Source organism: Phocoena phocoena, chromosome X, assembly GCF_963924675.1.
Source record: "Phocoena phocoena chromosome X, mPhoPho1.1, whole genome shotgun sequence".
Taxonomy (NCBI): domain Eukaryota; kingdom Metazoa; phylum Chordata; class Mammalia; order Artiodactyla; family Phocoenidae; genus Phocoena; species Phocoena phocoena.
In genome coordinates, this window is record NC_089240.1 from 28,193,433 (window position 1) to 28,211,353 (window position 17,921).

The 17,921-nt window shown below is 35.1% G+C and overlaps 1 protein-coding gene across 1 annotated transcript in view; it reads right to left on the reverse strand.

Annotated features, from left to right (window-relative positions):
• DMD (dystrophin) overlaps nucleotides 1-17,921 on the reverse strand; it is a 2,035,184-nt gene that overhangs the window by 1,209,559 nt on the left and 807,704 nt on the right. The window contains exon 42 of the mRNA XM_065901098.1: nucleotides 15,331-15,525. Within this exon, the coding sequence (XP_065757170.1) occupies nucleotides 15,331-15,525 (195 nt within the window). The remainder of the gene's footprint in view (nucleotides 1-15,330; nucleotides 15,526-17,921) is intronic.

Sequence of the window (17,921 nt, forward strand, 5' to 3'; positions counted from 1 at the left end):
ATGGAGGAAAAGTTTACTACTAATAAAAACAAAACTGAGAATATAACAACATTTTTTAAAAAGACAGAATGGATCTTGTATATGTTATCAATGTCCTAGAAGTGCCTTCACTCAAGCAAACCTCTTATATTCGTTCTTTCTTTTATCCACCTGGCAAAATTTCATTACCATCTCCTGATGGCTCTGAGACTAGAGTCTTGGGTGGAATATTTAGGGCTACCCCACTAGCTGGATTAGATCAGGTGCACCAACATGACTTCTTTTCTGCTTCTGTTAACTCTGCTGACCTGGACAGCCTGACAAAATGACCTTTGCCAGTGCTTGCACTGGCTCAAATTCTGTTGACGTGAGTCACGGACTCCATGTTAACGTGGCTGCCAGCCCAAGGGCAAAATTCCAGAACTCTGACAAGTGCTCCACTTGATACCAAGCATCCAGCTGACTGACATGCTGATTACTGAAATTCACACTGGGGCAACCAGCCCCATTTGTCCGTGTGTTGGGAGCCCAAACACTTAAAATGAATAGCTGTAATTTCCTAAAGGGGTAAAATTCAAGAGAAGGGAAGGAGGATCTTCCCCACTGGTCTAAAAGTAATCCATTCATGGCTTTCATGTGGGGTGTGTGTGAGAGAATATATAGTCTCTCTCTGATGATTTGAGTTTGCAAAGCTTCCTGATTTTAATCCAAATCTCTGGAGAGTTCCCAGTTCTCTGGAGAGTGATGGAATTGCTCAGAATCAAGTTATGAACAGTTTTAGCAATTCTGGGCAGCATGCTGTAAAGGCAAGAAAACTTTCTATCTTAAATGAGAAAAGCAAAAAGCAAAAACTGGGGCAGGAGATGTCATACTCCCTGGATACCTAGATAATAGCTCCTTGGTGCATTCTCAGAGAATGCTGTCAAAATTGGCTGGAGTCCAGGAAATCCTTTTTAAAGTCCCTACACATACTCTTGTCCCTGAGGCATTGCACACAGAAAAATGGTATATGCACCAAAGAAAATTCTGTAGCAGTTTCCAGAGTTTAAAGTCAGAGATGAGATCTTTTATAGCTTTTTACTATTTTAGTTTGTCTAGAAATAAGTGATCTTTATAGTTTCTGACCCTCTGAAAATGAAACCATAGTCACTGTAGTTGCTATGGTGATAGAAAAATCCATAGGATCACTACAGAGTATATTATTTCCACTTCTCTCCCTGAAATAGTTCCTTACCTTACCCGAAAATATGATGGCAAAATGAGGAAGCACACACTTTTTAGTCAACTTCCTTCCTGATGCTGACATGCACCTATGAAATGACCTCCCCACTCCCCATTTCAATTCTGTGAGATGTTTATTTGTCAGTCACTCTTCCTGGAAATGGAAACTTCAATTTCTGGAAGGCACGCATACATGAGTCTATATAATTTAAGTCCTTGATATTTCAAAACAGCATCCTTTCCACTCTGGTTCACAGAATCAAATAAGTTACCCTTAGTTATACACTTTTTTTTTTTTTTTTTTTTTTTTTTTTGCGGTACACGGGCCTCTCACTGTTGTGGCCTCTCCCGTTGCGGAGCACAGGCTCCGGACGCACAGGCTCAGTGGCCATGGCTCACGGGCCCAGCCGCTCCGTGGCATGTGGGATCCTCCCAGACCCGGGCACGAACCCGTGTCCCCTGCAACGGCAGGCGGACTCTCAACCACTGCGCCACCAGGGAAGCCCTATACACTTTTAATTGAGAAAATTTCGATAGTGAAGCAACTTTCACAACTGAAAGATGAAGTTCAGATATGTACAAAAAGGGAAAACAGAAGACTATGAACTATACTGCTTTAACTCACATTTAGAGGTGAAAAGCCTGTTGTTTAAAGAAGAGCTCATTGATAACACAGTCATAGTAATATAGGCCTCAGCTTTGAGATAAATAATATTTAGAAATGTGGGTTTCCCTTTAAGAAAAGAATCAGTTTTTTAAGGGGATTCATAACACAAACAATTTGAAACTATAAGTACTTTGTTGATTCAAGTATTATGTAATAAGTGTCTTTAATGAGCTAAAAAAGAGAAACTAAGACTACAGACAATTGATCTAGGGAACCAAACAAGGCACCTGTTTGCCAACTTATCAGGCTGAGATAAAGGTCTCAAGTAACTCTTAACTAGGCTCTGTTCTCTATCATAAGGGACATATTTCTGCTGCTCAGTTTTTCTTCCTTTTAATGTAAAGCAACAACTACTCACTTGCTGTCAGAATGTTCCACTATAGAGCATGCCTTTACCCACCTAAATGGTAAATCTATTTATATGAATGTCAAATTAGATACTGTAGAAAGTGAGCAGGGCTGGAGTAGGAGACAGTGATATCTGATAAATTGAATGTATTATTAATCACTTCTGATGAAAATAAACTTAAACAAGAACTTAGTGAATTTTTAATGTCTTTTCTTATTGCAAGTTGTTTTATAATTACTCTGGAAAGTGCCTATATGATTTCTGTTTCTAAAAGTGCTATTTAAAATAGCATATTGCTATTGTGCCTTCTCTGTAATCTATAACTTATAGGTAGCCTTAGTCCTGTTTTATACCAAGAAGCAAGCTCAAACACAGGTTCCTAAGTTTAAAACTCTTACTGAGGTAAGATTTGAAATAATAGGTCGATCATATGATGTGTATACAAACTTTAATCTGAAATTCTGTCTTCTATTTTAAAGTTTGTAACAAAATATTTAGAAATTATTTATAAAATATTTACTTCAAATTTTGCAAGTGTTCGCTTAGTAAAAGTGTTTCCATAAGAAAAGAAAAGCTATCTTAAAATTGAAACAATATAGTTTCAGATATATAACAAAATAAGCTAAAATATAAGATAATATGAAATTGTCTAAGTGTATTTTCCCCCAAAACTGACTTCCATATTTCAATTATATTCTGGCTTGAAGTATATTGAATTTCATTTAAAAACTGTAAAATTGCTTTCTAGTGATTCTTCAGCTTTTATGTCCCAAAATGACTCATGGGAGCAGATGGCTTTAAACACCTATAATTCACATTTTTTTTAACCATATTTACTTCTTTTTTTTTTACATCTTTATTGAAGTATAATTGCTTTACAATGGTGTGTTAGTTTCTGCTATATAACAAAGTGAATCAGTTATACATATTTACTTCTTGAAGAAAATTTCTATTTGGTTCACTAAAAGCTTCTTCATCACATCTTCTCCCACCTCTGCACCATTCAGTACTGTTAAGCATAGCCTTCACCACACAGCCCTGGTCTCTGTAGCCCTACCAAGTTCTGCTAGGCCTCAGGTTTCTCTCCATTTCTCTGAGAGCTATAGCTCTGTCTTCATTCATTAACGCAACAAATATCTGTTGAAAACCTACCATGTGCCAGATACAGTCTAGGTACTGGGGATACGACAGTGAGCCGGAAAGACAAAGTCCTTTTTCTGTTAGCTCACAAGCACTTTGCTGTAGCTTTTAGCCGAGTCGATCATTCAATGGCTGATTCCCTACATCTGCTGATGCCCACTATTGGACACTATTAGTGAATCTATAGAACCATCTTGACATCTTGCCTATCCTGTTTTCCAACTCCACCAATAAGATCCAGTTGTATCAAGGTGATATTTAGATTGTGGGAGTGGCTGAGATTGTCCACAGAGGTGGGGTTAGAGGAAAGAGGGCTGGGAAAGGAACATCAGAAAAACCCATATTTTGCGAGCAAGTGTGGAAGAAGAACTAAAGAATGATTCCGAAATTTATATCTCTAATTGAGATGATCTCCTGAACTTTGACTTATATATATCCAGTATATCCAATATGTCTCTTGATGTCCACATGGATGTGTAATAAACATCTTAGACTTAACACATCAACACTAAACTTATACTCAACCTTGCACCCTAACCTGATACTCCTGCCGTTTCCCGCATGATACAGTTAATGGCAGCTCCACTGTCCCAGTAGTTCATGCCAAAATTCTTAGTGTTATCCTTGAATCCTCTCTCTACCAACCCACACGCAAGTGGCCACCAAATCCTATGGGCTCTACCTTGAGAATGTATTCAGAACTTAAACCCCCCTCCACTCCGATCCAAACCATCATCTCCAGCTTGGATAGTTCTGAATATGGGTATAATAACAGTGCTTTCCTAATAGGGTTGCTGTGGTGACCATACAAGCTACCACAAGTAAAGAATTTAGAATGGGTCCTGGCACATAATAAATCAGTAGTAGCCCAATGCCACTTATAGTCAAAGCATGAATATTTCAAAGGCTTTATCTTCTATAAAATTATTCTCAGTTTCTGCTTTCTACATTGCTTTCTCCTCTTCACAAATTCAGTTACACTCATGCCTTATACTATGTATTTTGTCTATATTATGTCTCTTTTACTTTTATTACTTTCTAACTTGTTTGTGTAACTCTGACATGTGTATTCAATTAATGTTACAAATTACCAGAGCCCAGGGATCACATCTTCTATTTCTCTTTTAGAGAGTTAAACACAGTATTCGAGGCTCAATACATATGTGTTAATTTGAAGTGAAAAGTTGAGTTGAAGCTCTGAATCTTAACTTGTTTATGAAAATCAATTTGAATGGAACCACTGAACCTTTAAGGTTTGTTACATTGTTCTTGAACTGTTGCAGACATGCATTCGGGCCTGAACAGATGTTGTGCGTGCTTCAGTCATCTCCCTGTTTATTCTATTTTACTTTTACTGGTTATTTAGCTGTTAGAGTAAATAGTGGAATAACAGTCCATATGTATTTCCTGGCCAAGTTTCTCCATGGTTACCTCACAGTACCTCAGATACCTAACAACAGACAAAGTCCTTCATTTAGAATTATGCCTAGTTCCCCAGATGTCACAGAGCACCAATGAGAACAAAAAGAAACCTGCAAAACCTGCACTTCACTGTTCCAACTGTTCCCCAAAGACAACAATCCTAGCCATCAGCACCAACTAAAGGAAAAATGATTTCATAAATCCTTCTGTGATAGGCACATTTTGCATTATGTTGTGCACATTGTCAAAATCATTTTACAAAAAAATCTTGATAGAAAAATCGGCTCTTGCACATAGCAAAGGAGAATTGTGTAGAAGCAAATGCTTTTCTCATCATTCAAAATTAGATATACGGTATTCTATGTTTCCAACTATTTTAGAACCAGGACATGCTTTTAAGTCTTGTGTAACTGAGCAAAGGAGGGGCAGATAGATTTTATGAAGAAAAATTCTACGGCAATACAGTAATCCAGGGAGACCTGAAAAACTGATTACCACTGAGGAATGGGATTGAAAAATGTGGACAGGATGCTTTTCTTTCTTCTTTTCACTTTATGCTATTTTATCCTATTTAAATATACAATCATGAGCATCTTATTATTCTGATAAAGAATGGAAAATCTAGCATGTGTGATCAAGCAAGTTTACAGATAACTACTATACACAACTGAATGTAATTAAGTCTGTACAAATTAATACAAATGACAGTACACTATTTTGGGAAAAAAAGGAAACATATTTGGTAATATTTTGCCCATTTTATAAATGATTAACGCTGTTTACACTGGGAGAACATGCTTTCTATCACAGCGTTTTACATTTGGGATAGAAAAGCAAAACCACTGTTTCATGTAATTGTTCTGAACCTAAACGCACAAATTTAAGAAAACCAACAAACGACAAAACAAAACATGTTAACAACATGTTTTGTTAGGATAGGGATCTTAACACTCTTCCTCCTTTCTTTATCTTTTTGGAAAGCCCAGAGATTTTCCTAATGGTGAGAACATCCTTTTGCCTCAGGTTTGGAAAACTCAATTTGGAAATTTGTAGTGGTTGGTATTCATTAATTAAAGTGATTTACAATACATAGTTCTTGATTTTTTCCTTGACTGTTTAATTACATGCATTAGGATTCAGAAACAAGCAGACGGGTAAAAGTCATTGTATTAGATTGAACTATATGCAATTGCCAATGTTTGAACATTTTGACCCACATAATGCCAATTCATAAGATTCAACTGAATGTTATTAAAGTATCAACATGCTCATGACTACCATTTTAAGCAAGAAAATTGATACAGATCAGCTTTTTTAAATGGCAAAAGAAAAACAACAAAATAAATAACAAAAATAAGTCTCATAATTCCAAGGGAAAAAAAACCACTATTGATTAAAATATCCTTCACTTAGAGCTTCAATGCTTTTAAATAGTTTAAGTCATGGTTCTGAACTCAGAACAAAGGATTCTAAATTACTGACATAGAATTAGGAAAAAAAATGAATTCAACATATTTCAATGAAAAATAAAACTCCACATAAAACAATAATGACAACAACAAACTAAAAAATAGCATCCTATTCTTGGTAAAAGCCATGGAACATGGAAACATGGAACAATTTAGAGCCTGCATCCTCAAGAGAAATACTAAAAAATGAGCTATTCATTTGGCACCTAAAATTAATAGAAGAATGAAAAATTTTACCCCTGAATAAGTAATACTTAGCTTTGGAAATACAGTAAATATGACTGAAAGTAAGTAAGATTCTCTAACCAAAGTTTTTGTCAAAAGCAAATGTTTTTTGGCCTATGTGCATTCTCTTCTTTTACTTTTTTTTTAACTTTAAACTTTTTTTTTTTAACCTTTAGGCTACTTGCCAAATCTGGAAATAACTTTATGTATATTTTATGCTATTATTAACATTTTACTTAAAGTTTTTTTTACATTTAAGTATGCAATTTTATGTTTCACCACATTTTTTAAAATTTATTTATTTATTTTTGGCTGTGTTGGGTCTTTGTTGGTGCGCGCGGGCTTCTCATTGCAGTGGCTTCTCTTGTTGCGGAGCACGTGCTCTAGGCACGCGGGCTTCAGTAGTTGTGGCATGTGAGCTCAGTAGTTGTGGCTCGCGGGCTCTAGAGCGCAGGGTCAGTAGTTGTGGCACACGGGCTTAGTTGCTCCGCAGCATGTGGGATCTTCCCGGACCAGGGCTCAAACCCATGTCCCCTACATTGGCAGGCAGATTCTTAACCACTGTGCCACCAGGGAAGCCCTCACCACATTCTTAAAGGCAATTTGTTTGCAGGATTATTTACATGGAAATTTAACTTACAATAATTTTTAAGACTTTGGATATATGATGAAGTAATACGGGTTTTGCAAAATTGGAAATTTATATAATTATACATTTTTTACAAGAATTTTTCTAGATAATCCTACATGATTTCACTTTATCCTCACAATATTACTGCTGAGTAGGCTGGGACAGGTATTATCATTGATCTAATTTCAAAGTTAAAAACACTGAGACATAGAAATTTTATGTGACTTGCCCAGGACACAACTATTAAGAGTCAGATTCGGTGTCTAAATTTAAGACTTTCATGTTCAAATCCAGTGCCTTGCCAACCACTCTAGCCTATTTTTTGCCATAACCATATAATGCAAGCCAAGTGATTGGGAAAAATATTACTAATATTTTAATTATTTGTGGGTTTCTTGCCACACACTTCCATAAATGATTGGTTTAAAATTCAGTGTTAAAAAAAAAAAAATTCAGTGTTTACAAACCTAGAGCAAATTTCTCCATGCTGGTATATATGCTTAGTTTGTTAGAATTCATACATATGGATGATTTAATTCAATGAGTTTGGATATAATGTAAAAGAGACTAATTTTGTTTCCTTTTTAAATTAAAAAAATCAGTTTTTATTCTTGGAGCTACTAGATTAGCATTGTTCTGTCCTCTTCAATCGCAGACTTCATACCTGGATTTACCAGACTGTCATCCATTCATTCAACAGATGTCCACTGAGTGCCTATTTGTGGTAGGTACCGTCCTAGGAGTTGGAGATATAGTGGTGAACAACACAAACAAGATATTTTTTTCTTCCTAGTGGTTATGTGTATGATGGATGTTGGTCACCAGAGGGAAAAAGTCAAAAGGAGTATGTGGCTCATTTGCAAACCACTGCAAACGGTAAAAATTGTATCTTTTGCTGTTGCTGACTCAGTATCACCATCTTAATAAATGTAGCTCTGCAGTTAAATGGATACACATACACTTAAATGCACGTATATGTGTTTTAAGAGTTATAAAATCCTGCATGATTGCTTTCACATTTTAAGAAGGCGGAAATAATAGCTTTAGGCAGTTTTAGTTAACAAAAATGCCTTGAGACCCTTTGTAACTTGGCTAACAGAGGAGCACACAACTTTCATTTCTGAGGAAAAAAGGATTAGAGAAACCCATTAGTAGCTGTTGTGACAGCAGCCATTGGGGAGTAGATCTATCTCAAACCTGAGAAAGAGAAATTGGAGCACCAAAGACTCAAACTCCAGTTCATTTTCACTCTCTGGAATTTGTCTTTATCTGACAGATGAAGGCAACATCCTATATAAATCTAATTCTTATCCACTTTATGCCTCATCTAGTTACCAGGCACTACATTAATGACACATCAAATTGGGAAGGGTGTTCAATCAAAAGGCATTAAAGTACTTATTAATTATTTTTTTCTGAGCTTCTAAAGAAAATTTTTTAAAGTTATATTTAGTGGCTCTATGGTAAGGTGTCCTTTCGATTTTTTTTCCCCTGCATTGTTTATGGCCCCATGTCAAAATTATTTCCTAAATACAACTATATACTTTGGTGGAAACATTCTCCATAGGATGATGCACTGTCCTTACATAAGTAACCAATCAGTAATTATATATCACAGATCAAAAACAATGACATCATAATTGGTCAAAGAACAGCTTGAATAGTTCATGAATAAAAGGAAAACCTCCACACAACTTAATTGCAACCACAAAATTTCAACCAGCATCATGAATTGTAAGTTTTAACATGGAAGTTTCTGACTTCCAGAATTTATAGGACGCGAATTATCAAAATAGTCTTGCTAGGAGAATGGAAGGAGGTGGAGTGAGTCCTTAAAGTACATTTTAGCAAAGATGGGAGTAAACTGCAGCATGGGGATCGAAGTAGGACAACTGATGGGCCTGATAAAATAATGGCTGGGAGAAAAGAATGAATAATTTCCTATAAAAGAGAGACATGTAGAAAACATAAAGGGAAACTATCAAAGTACATATAAATATGAATTATAATGCAGTAAATATCTATAATATCTTCACTATAAGAGAAGTGAAAATTGAGGTACTATATTAATGATTTAAGTATGATTTCAATTATAGCAAATAGATTAATATTTGTAAAGTACTTCACAAATATAAATAGCAAATCAATCAAGCAAATAAAATAAATAGCAAATCAAATAAATCCCAAATCATAAAAGCAATTGAAAAAAGCAAATATATTTATAGCTGAATAAATGTGCTAGTTGAAAAGCTTAAACATTGTCCAACACCATACGCAAAAATAAACTCAAAATGCATTAAAGACCTAAACATAAGACTAGATACTACAAAATTCTTAGAGGAAAACATATGCAGAACACTCTTTGGTGTAAATTGCAGCAATATCTTTTTGGATCCACCTCCTAGAGTAATGAAAACTAACAAATTGTAACAAATGGGACCTAATTAAACTTAAAAGCTTTTGCACAGCAAAGGAAACCATAAACAAAACGAAAAGACAATCCACAGAATGGGAGAAAATATTTGCAAACGAAGCGAATGACAAGGGATTAATCTCCAAAATATACAAACAGCTCATGCAGCTCAATATAAAAACAAACAAACAAACAACCCAATCAAAAAAATGGGCAGAAGATCCAAATAGACATTTTTCCAAAGAAGACATACAGATGGCCAAGAAGCACATGAAAAGCTGCTCAACATCACTAATTATTAGAGAAATGCAAATCAAAACCACAATGAGATATCACCTCACACCAGTCAGAATAGCCATCATCAAAAATCTAGAAGCAATAAAAGCTGGAGAAGGTGTGGAGAAAAGGGAACCCTCTTACACTGTTGTTGGGAAGGTAAATTGTTATAACCACTATGGAGAACAGTATGAAGGCTCCTTAAAAAACTAAAAATAGTACTACCATATGATCTAGCAATCCCACTCCAGGGCATATATCTGGAGAAAACCATAATCTGAAAAGATACACGCACCCCAATGTTTATTGCAGCACTATTTAAATAGCTAAAACGTGGAAGCAACCTAAATGTCCATCGAGAGAGGAACAGATAAAGAAGATGTGGTACATATATACAATGGAATATTACTCAGCCATAAAAAAAGAACGAAATAATGCCATTTGCAGCAACATGGATGGACCTAGAGATTATCACACTAAGTGAAGTAAGTCAGACAGAGAAAAGACAAATATCATATGATATCGCTTATATGTGGAAACTAAAAAAATGATACAAATGAACTTATTTACAAAACAGAAACAGACTCACCCGCTTCAAGTCACAGACTTTCACAATTACCAAAGAGGAAAGGTGGGGGGAAGGGATAAATTAGGAGTTTGGGATGAACATATACATGCTACTATATATAAAATAGGTAATCAACAAGGACCTATGGTATAGCATAGGGAACTCTACTCAATATTCTCTAATAACCTGTGTGGGAACAGAACCTGAAAAAGAATGGATATATGTATATGTATAACTGAATCACTTTGCTGTATACCTGAAACTAACACAACATCATAAATCAACTATACTCCAATATAAAATAAAAATTAAATTAAAATTTAAAAAGAAAAACTTGATTTTTCTCAGAGAAATCATGAAATGATTACATTATTCCAAATGTTATAGTCCAAAATATCAGTTCTTACAATGTGGTAACATATTAATAAAACTCATATTTTTCCATGCACCAAACTATTTGATTATAAAGTTTAAGTAGAATTCAAAAAGCATTTGTAAACAAATTTTGCCTTGCTACTTTATATGCTCCATGATTATTTAATTTAGAATAATTACAATATTCTTTTGTTGGAATAGTATTAAACTGGTGAAAAATCTAACCCTTTATCTAGCATGGCCCTGTATTACAATGTACACAGAAACATTAATTATTTTATTTACCTTCAGATATTTTGTTCAGATTTGTCTATACAGTACCTTCTATTATCTAACTTTCCTAATACCAGAATAGAAAACCAGTCAGCTTGCTCACGGCATTAGTTTTGTCTTCATTCAAGTGACTGACATTATTAAATTTGTGCTTAAATGTGATGAAATAGATTCCAAAGGAGAAAGATTTTGACCAGAGTGATAAGATCTCCGTCGCCAGCACTTTTGCCCGTGCTTCACAGCAAGAGTGGAGTACCGAAGGCAAAGTTATCAATGAGAAGAAAGAAATCTTACATTTCTCAAGTGATCTTTCTACCAAGTTCACAGGACACCTAAATTCTCCTGAGCCCCAAATCTGCTGAGAATGGGCTTTTATATACCCATGGCTCAAGTTTCTGGTGAACACAGAAATAAATCTTCTATCTTCTCTCTGAAAACATTTCCAAAATCTGAAAATCTCTCCTTACCACCCTAGCCCAAGCCACTGGCATCCGTTCTTCAACTGTCCTCCTTGTTTTTACCCTTGATCCCCTACAGTTCTACTCTCAGTGGGGCAGCCAGTGTGATCTTTTTAAAGCATAAATCCGATCACATCAGTCATCTTCTCAAAAACCTACAACGGCTCCTATCTGGCTCAGAATGAATGGTAGTCTTTATGACGGTCCACCATTTGTTTGCTTATATTCTGTCTCCCTCTGCTTTAACAAAAGCTGTATGAGGGCGGAGTCCATCGGTTTTGTTTACTGCTTTTTAAGCACTTAGAGCAATGCCTGGTATATAGGAAGTGCTTAATAAAGATGTTTGAATGAATGAATCCTCCCTCACTCCTTACATTATTGCCTTGTCCTAATAATTCCTTTTAGGTCTCAAAGGTCCTGCATAAAAGCTGAACCAGTCAAAGAAGACTGAACGACTTTTGCTTTATGATCTTTGGCTTTTTCAGCTACAACAAGCTCTCCCCAGTGCTGCTGAGGTTGAACAAAGGCTGCCTTTACTTCTTGATCTTATCTAAGCTCTACATTGGGCCCAACCGTCCTGTCAACATCTGTGAGTTTTCTCCATTTGTCTACACTTCTTGTCACCCACCCTGGCTACTAAAGACACAAAACATTTTATCCACCTCAACCAGAGCATCTTTAATATCATCAGTTTAGAATCTTTAATATCATCAGTTTAGATGAGACAACTGAAATGATGCATGTCTGACTTCTTTCTTTTCTTCCCTTTCTTTTCCTCTTCCTGCCTTCCTTTTCTCCTTCTCTATTTCCTTTCCTCCTTTCTCCCTCCCTCCCTCCCTTTTTCTCTTGCTGAAGTATAGTTGATTTACAATATTATAATAGTTTCAGATGTATAACATAGTGATTCAATATTTTTATAGAATATATTTCATTTAAAGTTATTATAAAATATTGGCTATATTTCCTGTACTGTACAATATATCCTTGTAGCTTATTTATATCTAGTAGTTTGTACCCTTTAATCCCCTACCCCTATCCTGTCCCTCCCCCCTTCCCTCTCCTCACTGGTAACCACTCACTAGTTTGTTCTCTATATCTGTGAGTCTGCTTCTGTTTTGTTACATTCATTTGTCTTGTTTTTTAGATTCCACATATAAGCAATAACATACAATATTTTTCTTTTTCTGTGTGACTAATTTCACTAAGGATAATGCCAACAAGCACATGAAAGTTGCTTGCTTCCTTTTATGGAATCTTTTCGAACTGGCATAGATTCAGTGAGAATTAGAACTCAGGCCATGTTTTCCTATGAACTGGCCATGCCAGTGCTCGGTATTCTACCATGTTTCACCCAAATTCACCCTTGCTATGCTCAACATAGTACCCTTGAAACCACTGCATGAAAGGTGGTACAGTATAGGGGTTAACAGCTCAGAGATTAAATCTACTTGGCTTGGGTGCAAATCCTTGCTCAACCGATACGAGCTGTGTCAACTCTGTCAAGTTATTTTACTTAATATTTCTTCAGTTTCTTCATCTATAAAATGGGGATAATAATTTTAGATATTTCATAGAGTTACGGGGAGGATCAATTAGTTAATACAAGTTATCGAGTACCTAAGCCCTATATACAAATTGATCCTCCTTATTGCAAAAGATAAAGCATAGTTGTCATCCTTATTCTAACCCATGCTCTTATTTTTGTCCTAATAATTCACCTTTATCCATGCCAATCCCTGAGCAACTAAGGCCTAATTAAGCAACTAATTGATAATATTGGCTTTGATATAAGGATAAATATTACTTTTGTGTGTATTTCTCATTCATCGCTAGGTATGCCTTAGCTAATGCATTAACTATTAAATGCAAATTTACAATGTAAATAGGTGTTTATCTGGTTAGTTCTTGTCAAAATGATTAGGTAGCTTTTGAATTCAATACATCTATGGAAATCATATGTGCTATATTATTTATATTTTGTTCAGAAAGTAATTATTTTAACTTATTGCACATTATTTGTGTTTTATTATACTTAAAAATATGTATGTTAAACCACAGCAATACCTACTACAGTTCTGTAATTTGATTCATGCAAATCTGTCAGGGATAAAATCAACCACAAATTAATTTCAAACCTTCTCAACCAGCAGCTGTACAGTTTATGCACTGCTTTTCTATTTTTACTACTAGATAATGACAATGATGAATGCCTTTAAGAGAAAGTACATATTCATTGAAAAGACTGAGATCAAAACTATCTCCCTTCAAAAAGCTCATAGAGGTAGGAAGCCCATTTGCTTGCTGCAGGAGATATGCTGGGAGTGAGATGGAATTATGCCCCAAACTCCATCTAATGAGGACTCAATAACCAATTAAATTAAAACTGTGATAATACTTTTTTTTACAAACCACAGTAATCAATACCATTGTAATTGGTGTCAGCTTTAATATTATTAAATATATCTGAAAGAACAAAATTATTAGCTATGATTGCAGCCAGGGGCCCATCATTCTGAGTGTGCCAGGGTAAGAGGTATGAAGACAAAGATATTCAACTGGCAACTTAATAAGTTTAGGGTTACTGCTCTCCTGACCTATATGTCCATGAACATGGAAAGGAATGAATATTAGCTCATTAGCAGTGATTTACATATCGAATGACAATGATGAACTTACAAACTGTGCTGTCATGAGAAATTAGTTAATGTGAATTATGACAGGCATGCTGGCATGTCTCCTTCATCAATTGATTTTCGTTTCTTCACTGTACCCATGAGTCATTTGACTTTTACTTCAAAGAGAATAAGAAATAGCACCATACCAAAATGATGTAGTTCCAGAGATCCATGCATCCCTTACTCTATTTTAGTGTATAATTTTGTAGCTTATTTGATATGATGTAAGACATTAAACTCAAGTCACTCGAGATATTGCTACTCTGATTTCTAAGACAAATGCCTTTATCTATTTGTATAGTTATGCAAATATGTGATATGGAATGAGATCCCAAGACATTCATTTAGAGTATAAAATACTTTAGCTAATAGGTGCTGCTGAGAGCAAACTTATCTTCTGTCTATAATCTTATGCTATTTGCTTCGGCAAATACCAAGCTCTGGCTATACTATTATCTTTCATTTTGAGTGTGAAATGTATGATCACAAAAATTATCTTGAGACACACATTATTATGCACATTTTCTTGATGCTACATTTATTTATCTTCAGACACTTCCCTCTAAAATTCAAACCCTACTTCTTCATCATGTTTTGTCTTATCAGAATTCATAAACTTATAGTTGGTGATTTGAATAAAAGCTGGATTTGGTTGGAGGCTTTTGCCTGGTGATTTTAAATAAAGTATTTTATTGCTTTCTATTCAATTAGATACCATATGTTGTGGTACTGATACTGACACTAATTTGAAATTGAATGTGAATATTATAAGTGGAAATAGAAGATTAAAACTGTATACAAAAGATATAATTTAAAACCTCATTTAATTTCCCCTTTTATGGGAAAAGAAAGACAAGTAATGTATCAGTTGGGAGTAAACTGTTTGTCTAGCAAAGCTTGTTTTTTTGGAGAGTCCTTTCTGCCCTGAATGTATAAGAAACTATTATTTTAGTGCGTTCCTTTGTTTTAGGAAGTCTCTTAACATTAAATATTATAAAATACCTATTCAATTTTATGTTTCTCTTTCTACACTAGATTTCTAAAGCTAACCATCTTGTAAAGTATTTTAAGATTTCCATGTGTTAAGTCAGAATGTCTTCACGGTATACATTTAAGTAAAATGTTCTGGTACAGCAAATGATCAATATGATGACCTTGTAAAATCTGAATGAAAGTGCTTTGCTTTTACCTTCAGAGACTCCTCTTGTTTGAAGAGATCTTCAAAATCTTTAGCACAGAGGTCAGGAGCATTGAGAAGTTGTTCCACTTCTGATAGGGCTTGTGAGACATGAGTAATCTCAGTCAGGTAAGTAGAAGGCACATAAGAAATTTCCAAAGGCATTTCTTCAGTCATCACCATCACTGATTCTTCATGGACAGTGTGCTGGTATAGATATACAAAAGAACAATTCTTTTAGCTTCCTAATATTGAAAAGACCTCTATTGAATTCATATAGATTCCAGATTATAGCTGACAGAGGGCTGGAAAGTGGATCAAAAATGCATGATGATAAGTCTAGTAAAAAGGTTATTTATTATTTACATATCCTCTCTTCCAAAACGTGTTAGAAGCATTTTATAATAAGAGATACACAAACATTAGCACCATAAATATAAGATTGAAAGACCAAGAGCCGTAAGGTCATGAGAGGGGTAGTTTTACCCTAAGAAAAGAATACATTTAACAACTGGATTTAAAAATGTAATTCTAAGCTTTCTGGAAAACTAAGCATGGGGTGGGATGTGAGGGGTCTACATCTATGATATTCATACCAAAAGGAACCTTTCCTATACTTTTTCCCCTAATCTTGACTGAGGTACAAGAGGGACAAAGTGGTTTTGGTTGGTAGCTAGCTTTCTATTAAGCACCTTCTCCTCCAAATTCCTGACATCAGCTGTCTCTTTGGTTTTTTTTTTTAACATCTTTATTGGAGTATGATTGCTTTACAATGGTGTGTTAGTTTCTGCTTTATAACAAAGTGAATCAGCTATACATATACATATATCCCCATATCTCCTCCCTCTTGCCTCTCCCTCCCACCCTCCCTAGTCCACCCCTCTAGGTGGTCACAGAGCACCGAGCTGATCGCCCTGTCAGCTCCTCTCTTTGATGCTAGATTCTTGCTAAGTTAAACTGCTTATTAAGGTACTAGATAAGTAGGACTGAGGATGAAATTTACACTTTAATAAGAGCTCCTGAAAGCCTGAAGATCTAAGGGAGCACCAGCTTCTCCTCCTGCATCTACACTTTCCTATCTGCCATTCAAGTGTTAGGACTGATGGGCATCTGGGGCTCAGAGTCTGTTTGGACTTGGTCAGGAGTGCCTCTTTCCCTATTCCTTATAAGAACAAGGAATAAATACTATTTGGAGTGCAAATTCAGAAAGATAAATGACCTCTGCTCTCTTCTGTCTATACTATAAGCAGCAAAACTCTTGTAATTGAAATTAGTTTTCCAGTAACTTTGTTTTGAATTGATGAACTGCCATCTGCCTGGTGATGGGGTCAGGTGAGGGTTTCAGTGGCAGGGTCTCTTGGGGAGTTCTGATGATAAGCATGCTAACACAGCCATTTATTACTGCACAGCCTTTAAGATGAGACCATCCTCATTTTTGCAGTAATGTAATTAAATGGTGTTTAGGATCCCAGACTGAAGCTACACAAAGATGAGTTAAAATATAAGCTGGTCCATTTATGCTTTCATTTTGGTCATTCAGGTCCAGGATTCTTGTACTCACTTCTCAGATAATATAAAAACAAAAGAATTCTAATTTAGATGTCTCATCTACTTATGATACTACAAATTCATAGAATTACACAGATTAACTTATATCACACAATTATACCTTTTAACAAAGTTTCGTTTAGTGTGTATACCTTGACCAAATACATGACACCTATTTCTTCACGATCAATGGAATGGTAATCTACATGTACTTCTAATTTTACATTTAAAATAATATTAGAATTTTGGGCTAGAGTTGGAGGATTTCATTCCTTCTATTCTCTTGATACATAGTATCTAGTCATCACAGATAGGAGAAATGGTGCATACCAGGTGAATAAGGCAAGCTAAGGGATGATCCTGTGAACTTTTATGAGAAATGGAATATTTCAAAATAAGTCTTTGATACCATTGGGAAACTGTCAACTCATTTTCTAGAAAGTTCAGCTTTATAAATTTTGAATATTCTCATTTATTATAAAGTTCTAATAGATACAATAATTTTTAATACAGAAAAATGTATCATAATTTTCATATATTATAATAAGTTGTCAAAAAGTAAACTGAGACACTCAGGTATTTGGAGATCTAGGTTACTATATACCCCTTAAAATATATCAGTCCTTTTGACACAGTCATGCAGGTCTATAATGAATAAACTATATCTACTGAATGCCTTTCAGTTGGGTTTAATAAAAATTTCAGACAGTTATTAAAAAATCAGTGTAATTGGAAGTATCATGTTCATTTTCTCTTCTTTATGCAAAATCCATGCACTCATATTCAGATTTTGCCTTTTCATTTGAATTTCATTAACTCTGCCTTGAATAATTATATCCTTCTGAATGCTGATGTGTACAAATCCTGTCTAACCTTTTGAAAATCGACTTGCTTTTGTTAATGTTCTTTACCACCTTATATCATTAGAGATATTCATGCATCATTAGCATGGAAGTGCTGTAGCCATACTATTTCATTTTATTCCTCTCTGTTCATATTCATTTCTAATGATATATACCCAAAAGAATACACTATCCTCATTTTCTGGGAATGAA